The sequence below is a fragment of the Mauremys mutica genome, chromosome 1 (genome assembly GCF_020497125.1).
Source record: "Mauremys mutica isolate MM-2020 ecotype Southern chromosome 1, ASM2049712v1, whole genome shotgun sequence".
NCBI lineage: Eukaryota > Metazoa > Chordata > Testudines > Geoemydidae > Mauremys > Mauremys mutica.
The window spans coordinates 21,857,242-21,869,988 of record NC_059072.1 but is presented as its reverse complement, the minus strand read 5'-3'; the positions used below and the strand labels follow the sequence as shown (position 1 = coordinate 21,869,988).

The 12,747-nt window shown below is 42.4% G+C and overlaps 1 protein-coding gene across 3 annotated transcripts in view; it reads right to left on the bottom strand.

The window, feature by feature from the left end:
* Positions 1 to 12,747, bottom strand: part of CACNA2D1 (calcium voltage-gated channel auxiliary subunit alpha2delta 1) — a 636,415-nt gene that overhangs the window by 117,225 nt on the left and 506,443 nt on the right. For all 3 annotated transcript variants that reach the window (XM_045030029.1, XM_045030036.1, XM_045030046.1), the window contains one exon: positions 8,015 to 8,119. In XM_045030029.1, coding sequence (XP_044885964.1) covers positions 8,015 to 8,119 — 105 coding nt within the window. The remainder of the gene's footprint in view (positions 1 to 8,014; positions 8,120 to 12,747) is intronic.

Genomic DNA, 12,747 nt, shown 5'->3' with positions numbered 1-12,747 from the left:
TTATCTATCAGTTTCTCCAGAAAACTAATTTCCATTTTTTAAAGTCACTGAGAGAAAGTCATCACTAATATTAACAGATAACACTGGAGCATGGCCTCATATCACAAGGGACTAATGTAATACATTTCAAATAAGTAGCTGTGAACATTACGGTGCCCTGAGAAGATGCCATTACTTGTATAGTTGCTGTCTCACTAGAGGAAAGTGAAGTAGCTGCATGTGATTAGCTGGTTCATGGAAATTAGAAATGAAAATGACCTACTAGATCTTCTTCCCTGGCCATTATAGGATTGTTCCCTCCAGTACTTTTGATTATAAATGTCTCCAAAGAGAGGTCTTCTATCAGTTCTCTTGGGAAACCATTCTACAGTTCAATTGATCTCATAGTTAGGAACATATTCTAGAAATTAGCCTAGCTAAGTTGCTGTAAAGATGTTGGAACTAGAATCAGACTCTGCAGAACCTAGGATAGCTGACATTCCCACGGTGCTACCGAGATACCATGAGGAGCCCCAGTCAGGGAGCACTGTGGAGAAGGTGCCACAGGAAGTACTGCCCAATGGACCCAGAGTGACCCTGATGCCCTCTGATTGACCATCTACCCTATGTAACCCTGGAGGGTACCCCAGGAAGTTGTCTGGTCAACAACAAAGACTTCGGGCCTGCTACGACTCCAGATCTCATCTCCTGATCTCTGGTCTCCAATCCCAGTTTGACTCTGACCCTGATTCTTGCCTGATACCACCACTGGTCTATGACTCCAGCCTGACTCTGAGCTTGATTCCTGCCTCTCTATTCTAGCCTTGTACTCTCTCTAGTCTCTGACTCCAGCCTGACTTTGACTCTGACTCTAGTGATTCTTCTGACTCCTGTTTGTCGAGCACTGTCCCTGACATGTGGACCATCGCCCAGCTGTGACCACTAGGCAAGCCCGCCTATGTTCTGGTTCCTTACAGTTGCACTGTGCTAGTACCCAGTACAAAGTGGCAGTAAAGCCAGGCTAGCTGGCCAGTGGAGGATTCCTCCTGCCCGGTACCTTCTATACCACCCCCCCTATTACAGTTCCCAGAGTAGAGGGCATGGTCTGGGCCAAGACAAAGAGTCATGGTAATCCTACTTTCTGGGTCACCTTAGGGGTAAGTAACAATCGATGTACAGTAAAGTAGCCCAGACACTAGCTTAGCATCCAGGAAGCATAAAGTTGGCTTAAAACCTTTGTCCCTCCTTAGACTATGCCAAGCTTAGTTCAGACATAGCCCAGCGTCTGACCAATTCAATCTAAATCTTCCTTAGTTTCATCCAGTTAACATTACATTACGCCCCTTTGGTCCCATCACATGCATGTAAAACACACATACACAGAAGAATCACTCCCACCTACTACTGAAATGCAGGCATTTCTGGGCAGAATTTGACAGCTGTTAAATTACACTAACAAATCAAGTCTTAAAGTGGAAAAATGCCACATCTAATTCCAACTACCGGGGTAATCACAGAAAATAGAACACACATAGACTGGAATTTGGCAACACATTGGGGCTAGTACCCTATCATGAAAGTGTCACAGGTTTTTTAATGGCTGCAAATAGTCAGGGCTGTGCTTTTCAGAATTATCTTTAAAAGATATATGCCACTGTCTAAGCTTATGGAAAATAGACCTTCCTTTAGTTATGCTGGCTCGTAATTTGTGTGATAATTACTTCTAACCGGTTCTGAATAGTAGTCCCCAAGGGTTCCCTCCAGCAGTAATGGTATCAGAGAAATGCCATCCAGTTAAAGGGAAGTTATCTGCACACACAAAATGAATATTTACCACTTTCATTCCTGTAATTTACCACTGCGAATGTGGTATTTCCCGTGTTTAATGCAAGCGCTGTGAATGCCACAGTAAAGGTAAACATGCCAATTGTTAAATAGCACCCTGTGAAGTTGTCTTCTGTTACACTATGTATAGCTTTATAGAAGTGACAAGGCATGATTCAATGAATAATTTCAATTTCAAAGGCATTACTATTCTTTTTAGTGCAGTAACACTTCAGAGCCTTTGGCATAGCCCAGGACCCCATTGTACAAACACAGCCCCTGCATGCAGAAAAGTTAGAATGTGTCCCCTCAAAATATTAATGGTTAGGTTTGTTTTATAACAATCTCTCCATTCACACATGAAGAGATCTAAAGAGACAGAAAGTGACTTGAAATATAGCCATATGCCAGCATAAACGGATGAAAATCACAGTTGCCAACTTTCACAATAAGCACCCCAACTTTTGCAGTAAGCCAAACATCAAGTTAATCCCATTTCAAAAAAAGGCCAAAACAAGCCAAACCCTAAGAACCCCAACACTCTATGTGACTAGATCCCCCCGGTGTGCAGTCTGGGACTGTGGTGGGCCCACTGTGCACCCCAGACTCTCTCCCCACCCTTGCCCCTGCTAGCTCCTTGCCCCTGCTTACCGGGAGCCAACCAGATGGAGCAACAAGCTACACGCCAAACAAGCAACAAGCTACAAGCCAAAAAGTAACCAACAAGCAACTCACGAGCCAATTAAGCCAAAAACAAGCCCAATTTCTGCGTTTTTTTCTTGGATTTGGCATGTCTGATGAAAATCAGTAATTTAATGGGGCATTTCTCCTACCTCTGTTTTCACGGGTTGCTGTTTTTGTTTTATAAAACTGTTTATTGTTTTCTTTGACTTGTCAACTTGAAGGCTGAGCTAAGATCAAGCTCCAGTAACAACTAAACAATGCAAAGAAGTGTAACTAGGCAATGTATGAATGGCCAAAAGGTGCTTAGCTCCCTTACATGCCAAAGAATGACAAAGCGATTGACACCAAGAAGGAAATACTTTGAGATCTAAAGTGAGTTCAGCTTGGACGGGAAGCAACAATATGGAGTAACATAATCTGATCTGAATAAAAGAGAAGATGGCATTTTTTGTACAATGGACAGGTAATAAGTCTTCCAACATAAGGTATATATTACAGTATAACTAATTCTACTCTACCTAATTCTACTCTAATTCTACCAATGTGATATATACCATCATGTGCCAGCAATGTCCCTCTGCCATGTACATTGGCCAAACTGGACAGTCTCTTTGCAAAAGAATCAATGGACACAAATCAGACTTCAAGAATTATAACATTCAAAAACCAGTCGGCGAGCACTTGAACCTTCCTGGACACTTAAAAAAGGTAAGGCAACTCCCATCTTTTCATGTACTGTTATTTATATCTTCCTATTGTATTTTCCACTCCATGCATCCGATGAAGTGGGTTTTAGTTCACAAAAGCTTATGACCAAATACATTTGTTAGTCTCTAAGGTGCCACAAGTACTCCTCGTTCTTTTTAATTCTATTCTATTCATAAAGGCATTCTTAGACTGCAGTCATTAATGTAGCATCTGAGCATCTTCCAGTAGTGCATTAAGCAATGTGATTAAAATCTATCATATGTTGTTTGTTCTCCCCTTCTCTTCCCAGGGAGAGAAGTGTGTGCAGTGTGTGTCTCGTTTGTTTGTTTTTTAAAATGTATATTTATGATAGAGAAGACAGGGTTGAAGAAATGTGCCTTGCACTTGGAGTAGAAAGAGGAGAGGTTTGTGATGGCCCCTACTTCCACGGGGAGTTCATTCCACAGTTTCAGACTGGCGGCCAAAAATGTTACATCTCCAAGGTAACAGTGATTCACTGTACTATGCTACAATCGTGAACAACAAAGATTTTTCTTTTACAACCCCTTTGCTAAGCATAGGGAGAAATGCTCAGACATGAATGCATATTATTCAAGAAAAGATACCACCACTTGGTTCTGTGTTGTGTGCATTACACAGTTCAGCTGCATTTTGTTACTCTGTAATGCTATTACTGAAAAATACATCAAAGCAGATTCTGATAACCTAACTCATCTTGAATCTCTGTCTGTAACTTAGTCCATCTTAAGTTCAATGACTACTTGTGGCATAAGTAGACTGGAGTAAAAGTACTAGAATCAGAACCATAATCATAACCAGTGAGAAGTTTTATCATATCTTGCCTGAACACAGCTTACTATATAGTCTTTAAAAGGCTACACTATTCCCTGTGGCTATTTCTTTGCAAGATACAAATATTAATTTTCTAATCTTGGAATGCATGTGCCAGTGGCTTTACTTTTATCCTCTGTCAGTCTAAACTTTAATTAGAGATGTTGAGAAAGAGAGAGAGAGAGAGAGAGATTTACACATTTAACATTCCAGAAATAATGCTTATCCTTGTAACCAGATAGTACTAATTCAAGAGCTCTTGGTCTAATAAGTTTTGCATTAAGATATTACTTTGAGAAACACCAAAAACTTGCTACAATAGTGTGGTTATTTGTATTAGTTCAGACAGATGAATTTGCCAGTACAAATCACTGATTACCCTCATTCTATATTTTGCTGTAATATATTTTTAAATGTCTTTAATTATATTTTGCAACCACAAATTCACCTTCAAGAATGTGAAGATGTTTACTTGATTGAAGAAGCATTTTCTTTTTCCTTGAATAAACCTTGTGCTTTTTAAGTGGCACATGTCAAAAACTGTGCTCCTTGTACTTTCAAAGTCACTTTGGTGCAAAGCAATAATACAGGCATTTTTGCTAGTACATTATTAGATAAGGAAAAGGAATGTTGGAATTTACTGAAACGTAAACCGGCAGATTTATAAAATTAATCGGGTATGAGTCGCTTGCATTACAATTAATTGTGTCAGAAAATGTGCTTAATTACGACATATGTTCCAACAAGGTGGCCATTATCATCCACAAATTTTATTTAGTACGCAGTAACAAATTGTGTGACGGACAATACCAGACATTTCATTTCCCATGCATGGCTGAGGAATTTGTTGTCTTTCTTAAACTTGTGTACTTGGACACAATGTGGGAGAGAGTGTGATTCATTTCTTAGCATTATAAAACTGCACCTCTCTTAGGACTGGACATTTTACCCTATTTCCAATCCTAAAACACAATTGCAAATGGAAAACACTAAGAAATGAATCACACTCGTTCATGCCTCTTTCACACAATGTCATTTAGTAACTATTCTTTTGGTTTCGTTGTGTTATAATAAATGCTATCAGGCACAGAAAAGAGGTAGGATAGCATGAAATTTCCATGTATAATTTGAGAAGACTGCACAGTCAGTATGCCTTAGAACTGAGTGGCTACAACTCCAGCTGTAAGTGCAATGTAGCTTATTGTTAATTACCAGTTTTAAAAAATACTTGATACTTATGGACTGCCTTTCTTTCAAAAGTCTCAAAGTAATACACAAAGATTAACTAAAGCTGTGAGGGAGGCTTTATATCCATATTGCAGATTGGGAGCTAGGCCGAAACCAAGTGAAGAAACTTGTTCAGGGTCACACAATGAGTCATCATCAGAGACAGAAACAGGCCCTGGATTCCTGGGCCCCAATTCAGCAAGGTACATGCCCAGCTTTCAGCACATGAATAGTTCCACTGAAGCCAAAGGGACTGTTCATGTGCTAAAGATACCAAGCATCTTGCTGAGTTGGGGGACCTGATTCCCAGCTACCTGCACTACACTGACTACAGATCCATCAGGTGACATTGGGAGAGTTAAAACTATCTTAATTATGAAGAAACTTACATTGAAATATATTGAGTGAGGATTCGGCATGACTCGAATAACATAACTCACAGAATTTGAGACAGTGATTTCTGCACTGAGTCCATAACTCCTGGTTGAACTATAGCACATCTTTTAGAAAGACCTCGAATCTTGATTTAAAGAGTTCAGGTAACAGAGAATCTATCACATCCCTAGGTAAGCTGTTCCAGTTTTTTACTGTTAAAAATATTCACCTTATTTCTAGTCTGAATTTATGTAGCTTCAGTTTCTAGCTATCCAATCTACTTATGTCTATATCTGCTAGATTAAAAAAAAAAAAACATTAATTGCTATTACAAAGAAAATATCAGCTCAGTGGTAGAAGATGACAGAACAAGGAGTAATGGTCTCAAGTTGCAGAGGGGGAGGTTTAGGTTGGATATTAGGAAAAACTTTTTCACTAGTAGGGTGGTGAAGAACTGGAATGGGTTACCTAGGGAGGTGGTGGAATCTCCTTCCTTAGAGGTTTTTAAGGTCAGGCTTGACAAAGCCATGGCTGGGATGACTTAGTTGGGTTTGAGCAGGGGGTTGGACTAGATGACCTCCTGAGGTCCCTTCCAACCCTGAGATTCTATGATTCTATGATTGATCAGCTGTGGAGACGTACATATCAACAGAGATAAACAAAACAGAGAAGAGTGGTGAAATGGCTTATATTGGGAACTGTTAGCCAGAACTATAGTCCTGCAAACCTGTGATTTACCAAAAAGCTTTAGGTAAATAAATGTTCATGTACAAAACTCCCTTAACCCGTTTCTTCGGATGCTTGCATCAGAAGAAGTGGGTATTCACCCACGAAAGCTCATGCTGCAAAATGTCTGTTAGTCTATAAGGTGCCACAGGATTCTTTGCTGCTTCTACAGAACCAGACTAACACGGCTACCCCTCTGATACTTAACCTGTTGTCTGTTTTGTATGGGTGTTACATACAGTTATGAAAACGAATGGCTCATTGCTTAACACAGGAATGCCAGTTGGGGAAAAGGAGAGAGAGTGTTCAAGTGTGTGGCTCCCCACATGCACAGAGGTGAATTGTGTGGCCTTCAGCAAGTCACTAAATCTTCCTGTATCTCATGTTCTTCATTTGTAGTACAGGGATAATAGCTACCTACAGCACTGGGGTTACAGGAAAACTTAATGCATTATGGTTTACAAGAGTACTTCTGGGAGAATTCTGTGCCACTGCGCATGCACAGAATTCATGTGTCCTGCAGATTTTTTTTCTCTGCAGAAAATACATTCTGCTGGAGAGGCTCTGCTGTTATGCCTTTTGCCCAATAAGAGCTGCTGTGGCACCAGAGCAGAGGCAGCAGGCTCACCACTCTACGGGCATGGCAGTCAGCGATCAATAGGGAGAGAGCAGAGGCTACGTCCCTCATAGTGCCCTGCATCCGGGGCCAGGATATGGGGGTGACAAAAAACAGAATGGGCACATGGTGCTGCTTGGGGATCACATAGACTGGAGTTCAGAAGCTGTGGTGGGGGAGCAGTCTGGGACAGGCGCTGAATGGGAGTGGGGGTGAAGGGATGCTGAGATGTGGGGGTGGTGGAGTGGGGGTGCAGGGACACATGGGGACAGGGGCAGAGGCGTCTGACTGATTGGGAAAGACTAGGGGTCAACCAGGGTCTACATGGGGGAGGCTCCCCAACAGTCCCTCCCCTACAAAAAAAAACCTGTTCCAACCTTCTCCCACCCACACCCAACAACCCTCCAGGTTCACTCCCAGGCTCCTTCCCAGAAATTACTTCCCTCAGCTCCTCTGTTCCCCTGGGTTCCCCAAAGCCTGTGCACTGCTTCTGAAATACATTTCTGAATTGTAGATTAAATGAATTATTCCTCAGAGTTCTGTATGAATATGCCTAGTAAGGGAACTATTTGTTAAAAAACATTCCCTGAATCTTTTTTGTCTGTATAGTTACATACTTGTTGACAGGTATTTTGAAATAAATTACCAAAATCATTGAAACTGGTGTGCTTATATTGTGTTATTTTGACAAATAAGATATGCAAATTTTTGTAGAATTTTAAAATATTGTGCGCAGGATTTTTAATCTTTTTGGTGCAGAATTTTTTATGTATTAGGGCAGAATTCTCCCAGGAGTAAAAGCTTTGAGATCCGCGGGTGGTAGGCAGTGTATGAATGCAAAATATTATTTAATAATTCCATCATATTTTCATACCAATATTGTTCACTGGGAAAACTTCTGATGGTGTATTATTCAATACTTGCATCTCAAAGATACCAGTTATTTTGAACACTTACAAAACACAAGTTTTTTTTTTTCCCCAGAAACCACCTACATGTCCCAATTAGGTATCTTCATACAAAAGCCTTGTAAATGTCACTTACTTTTTTGTCTTTGTTGTATGTGTTGAAAATCTCTTGTGCTCTTTCTTCACCACCATCAGTAAACAACATAATGATCTTATTGCAATTAGCTCTAGAGCCACTGTGCTGTAAGAGATTCAAAGAGAAGTATGATTTTAGTTCTGGCTCTCAAAAAAAAATGCAGAAGTGCAATATAGTTCCCAGAAACACAGTTCAGCTCTGAAGGGCAAGGAATGCCTCTTTTTTAATGCATTGTGCAGAGGAAAGCGCATTATTTAAGTATTAACGGTTAAAACCTGACCTCACTGGATATGTTTACACTTCAGTGAAACAGCTCCCCTGGCTGGCCCTGGTTAGCTGACTGGGGCTTGGGCTGAGGGGCTACAAAACAGCAGTGTAGACCTTCCAGCTTGGGCTGGAGGGAGGCTCTGGGACCCAGCAATGGAGAATGTCAAAGCTTCTGCTGACCTCAATGGAGCTAGGATTTCACCCAATAAGTCTGTGTTCAATATAGTATTTCTAAGTATATATCCTGCTTTTTGTCACCAAGATATTAGTATTATTAGTGCATCAGTTCTGAAAGTAACTTTCCTTCACCCTTTAAGAGCCAAATTATGGTACACCTCAGATCTGACCAAAAGCAACTTTGTGGTAATCAGGTATGTTCCACCCAAAGAAGCATAAGGGACCTGCATGGAATAGGGTTGTTTGGGGTGGAGGTAAATTGCATATTTGTTAAAACAAAACATGCAGATCAAATCCTGCTCCCAAATTCTCTTCACTGGATGCCTGAATGCGACTCAGACAGTGGCTATCTTGCATATGCAATTCAAAAAAGAGGACATTTTCACTCTCTCCTTCAGTTTTACTCGGCCTGACTCCCTCTTTCCTCCCACGCTCTGGAAATTTGAAGCCAAATTTTGAAGCCAACAGAAGTGGCTTCTGATGCTTCAACTCATAGGAGTGCAATCTCAGACACCCCGAGTGTCTCAAGTTGGGATCCCAAGTGCTGAGACAGTCAAACTCTCTGGCCACTAATTTGGTCCTTAAACTGAAGATCTGAGGTAAATAAATTACCACTCAGCTCCCAGTGAACTTGCCACCTCTTAGGTTTAAGCCTTACAAACTCAGGACTTTGTTTTGTTTTATTTTTTTTCCTTTTTTCAGAATCAGCTCAGTTTTTCTCTTCATTTATTTTTGCTGACTTTTTTTTTCTTTTACACTCAAAGCACATGTTTTGCAGGCTTACACAAAGTGGGGTAGGTTTTCACCAAGGTTACCTGGCTACTTGGAGGAACAAGAAAACCCCTGCTCCTCTGAGTCTCTTGATCAATTGCAGCACCAGTGGAGGGGAGGTGCCGCGCACCCCCGATTCCTCTCTGTAAACAGGGCAGGAGGGTATGGGAGTGGGAGGAGCCCTATCTCAGATCCCTAATTCAGTAGCCAATGTAGCTGGCAGAGCAACTGGGAGAAGCAAGCTGCTCATGAGAAAAGGTGAAGTAACTTTCTCTACAACAAAAACAAGGGAGAAGTGAGAAGAAATTCTGACCCTCTGTATCACAAATCATCCAGCAGTATGTTCCTGGGGTGCTGAAGCTATGCAATGTCCCTAACAGAGAAGAGACCATAATGTAACGATCTAGTCCTCACTGGTTAATTGATGAGCACGAATATAGCTACTTTATTGTATAATTCTATAGTATGCTCACCAAATTCTGGTATTAAGAAAATAAATCAAAATTCTTTACTTGCTATTACTGCATTTTTACTAAAACTAATTCTTTACGACCTTTTGACATCAGAAGCTCAGTTTTCAAGAGGCACCTCTGTCTAACGAAGGACAGAACTGAGCCTTATGAATTTTCTTACCAGTAATGATGAATAAAGAAATTTGAAATCATTGCATTAATATCACTCTTGTCAGCACTGTAAGTTTCATTTGGAAATAAAAACTGCAGGATCACTTTTGCTTGTAAAATATTATATATGATACATTGCTTTGGGCTGCTGCTCTTTTATATTAAAAAAAAGTAATAAAACTAGAACAGGTACTTTATAAATATTGAAAAAACACCTACCTGCTTAATGATTTAATAGATGTTCCAAAATAAATTCATAAGGGCACCACAAAAATAATTGACTGGAGGCCCAAATCCTGGCCACCTTACTTTCACAAGGTGTTCCATTGGTTTAAAAGGCCAACCTACACAAGTAAGGTAAAGCAGATTTGGTCCTTGTTCTACTGGGCCAAAATCTGTACTGACTTACTTGGTGGTTTAAAGTTAGACATCTAGTGTGCATCTATATAACATCATAAGAGTGCAAAATATTTTACTGTCTCTATCCCAAAAGAGCTACAGTGGGACTATTAGCACATGTACTATGGTGCTTCGATAGACGTGACAGATATAATGGAAACTTAGATTTTTATTAGCCAATCAGGACTGGAGACCCAACAATATACAAACAGAGATTAAAAGATGGTCCCCTGCCACTGTCACTTGCAATCTCATCAATAGAAATCTTTACCAGATCAGGGTGTAATGAGTGGTTGAAACCATGGGGAGAAGGAGTGGGAAGGAAGGATGGTGATTATATTAGAACTGGCTGGTTGCTGTAGTTTGTCATGTATGCATCTTGAAGTACATCTTTGGTGCTTTCACTAGGGCAAAGGAGGTCTACCTGTACTCTCTTGCTGAAAGGGTGATGGAAAAGGGGGTTCTGCCAGTAAAAAGAAGTGCCCCCCCCAGTGGCTGCAGGACAACCTACTGTCAAGAAGTAATATGAAACTGGTACCTATGTGTATTATTTAATTACAATAATGTAATACCACAGCCATATTAAAGCCATACCACAGCCATATTAAAGCATTATATTTACATCTGATTCGTGTTTATATAACTGATATACAACAATGGGTTCGTGTGTGTTGGGACAGAATCTTTCCTCACATTGCTATAAATGGAGTTTACTCTGCATTAACACCAATGCCATTTAGAGTAGAATTTCCTCCAGCATATATAATTATCTGCCTACTTTATCAAATATATTGCTAAAAATACAAGAATCATATGAGTACATTCTGTTTAGTTTAAATATAACTAGATGTTCTATTTTATATTTAACTATAAATTTTGCAATATTGGTGATATATTGTTCATATCTAAATATAGATACGTATGATATTTTGCAATATTGGCAATTTGCTACATATTAACAGTAGTCTCCTGCATTGTGATGTAGTGTTATTCTGTACTACCATACCTTCCCCGTTTCCCTAGAGTCCCTTTATGTGGTGGTCTAAGCAACTACAAGAGGAGCTTTTCCTCTTGGTTTATCTTCATGAACACCGAGTTAGTGAGCAAGTTTATGCAACATTCCTTACCTGTCAATTACATCGGGCTATATTATAGCACAGCTAGGGTTGCCAACTTTCTAAGCACACAAAACCCAACCCCGCTCGCTCCATGCCCCCCTCCCTCCGTCGCTCACTCTTCCCTACCTTCACTCACTTTCACTGGGCTGGGGCAGGGGTTTGAGGTGCCTGGGGTGAGGGCTCTGGCAGGGGGTGTAGGCTCTGGGGTGGGCCGGGGATGAGGGGTTTGAGGTGCGGGAGGGGACTCCAGGCTGGGACAGGGAGTTGGAGTGCGAGAGGGGAGAGCTCTGGCTGGGAGTGGGCCTGGGGATGAGGGTTTTGGGGTGTGCAGGAGGGGGCTCTGGGCTGGGCCAGGGGTGCAGGGTCCCAGCAGCGCTTACCACAGCTCCAAGCAGGGCTGCCCAGAGGATTCAGGGGGCCTGGGGCAAAGCGGTAGAGTGGACATAAAAAAAGGTGCCACCCGCTGGGGCGCTTGTACTCACCGGGCGGCGCTCCGAGTCTGCAGAGGTGGTGAGTCCTTCACTCGCGCTGCATCTTTGGCAGCACTGAAGGATCCGCTGCCGAAGACCCGGAGTGAGTGAAGGGCCCGCTGCTGAAGTGCCGCCGAAGACCCGGACCACTACTGGGTGAGTAGCCAGGGAAAGGATTCTCGGCGCCCCTGTGCCCCCGCTCTGGGCAGCCCTGGTTCCAAGGAAATGTCCACCAGGTCCCTGTGGCCTCTAGGTGCATGGGCAGCCAGGCAGCTCTGTGCACTATCTTTGCGCCGGCAGGCGCCACCCTCCCTCCCCCCGCAGCTCCCATTGGTCATGGTTCCCGGTCAATGGGAGCTGCGGAGCTGGTACTTGGGGAGGGGCAGTGCGCAGAGCATCCCAGTCCCTAACTTCCCCAGCGCCTAGGGAACACAGAGATCTGGCGTCCGTTTCCGGGAGCAGCGCGGAGCCAGGGCAGGTAGGGAGCCTGCCTTAGCCCTGGGCCCCAACTTCACCGCCAACCGGACCTAACTAGCTGCAAGAGTTCCTTTTCAACCAGGCATTCCGGTCGAAAACTGGATGCCTGGCAACCCTAAGCATAGCCCACTTAACCTCCCAGCAGCCTGTGTGCAGACTCTTCTGCCTGTGTGCAGACTCGTGCACCTTGTGTCTGACTGAATATGTGCTGTAAGGGGGTGCTATTTAATCTCTGCTCTCCCTCCCCACAATTTCTGAATGGGAGGCTCCACTCTCACAAATGTATGGGTCTGTACAAGGGGTGGGGGAATCTGTTATGGGTTCCCTTAAAAACAAGCATATTTCCAGTCCCTCTCCTACCCCAAGGAGCCAGCAGGGATGGCACAGATTCCCTTACATGGCCAGGGCTGGCTGTAAAATTCACAGTCCAG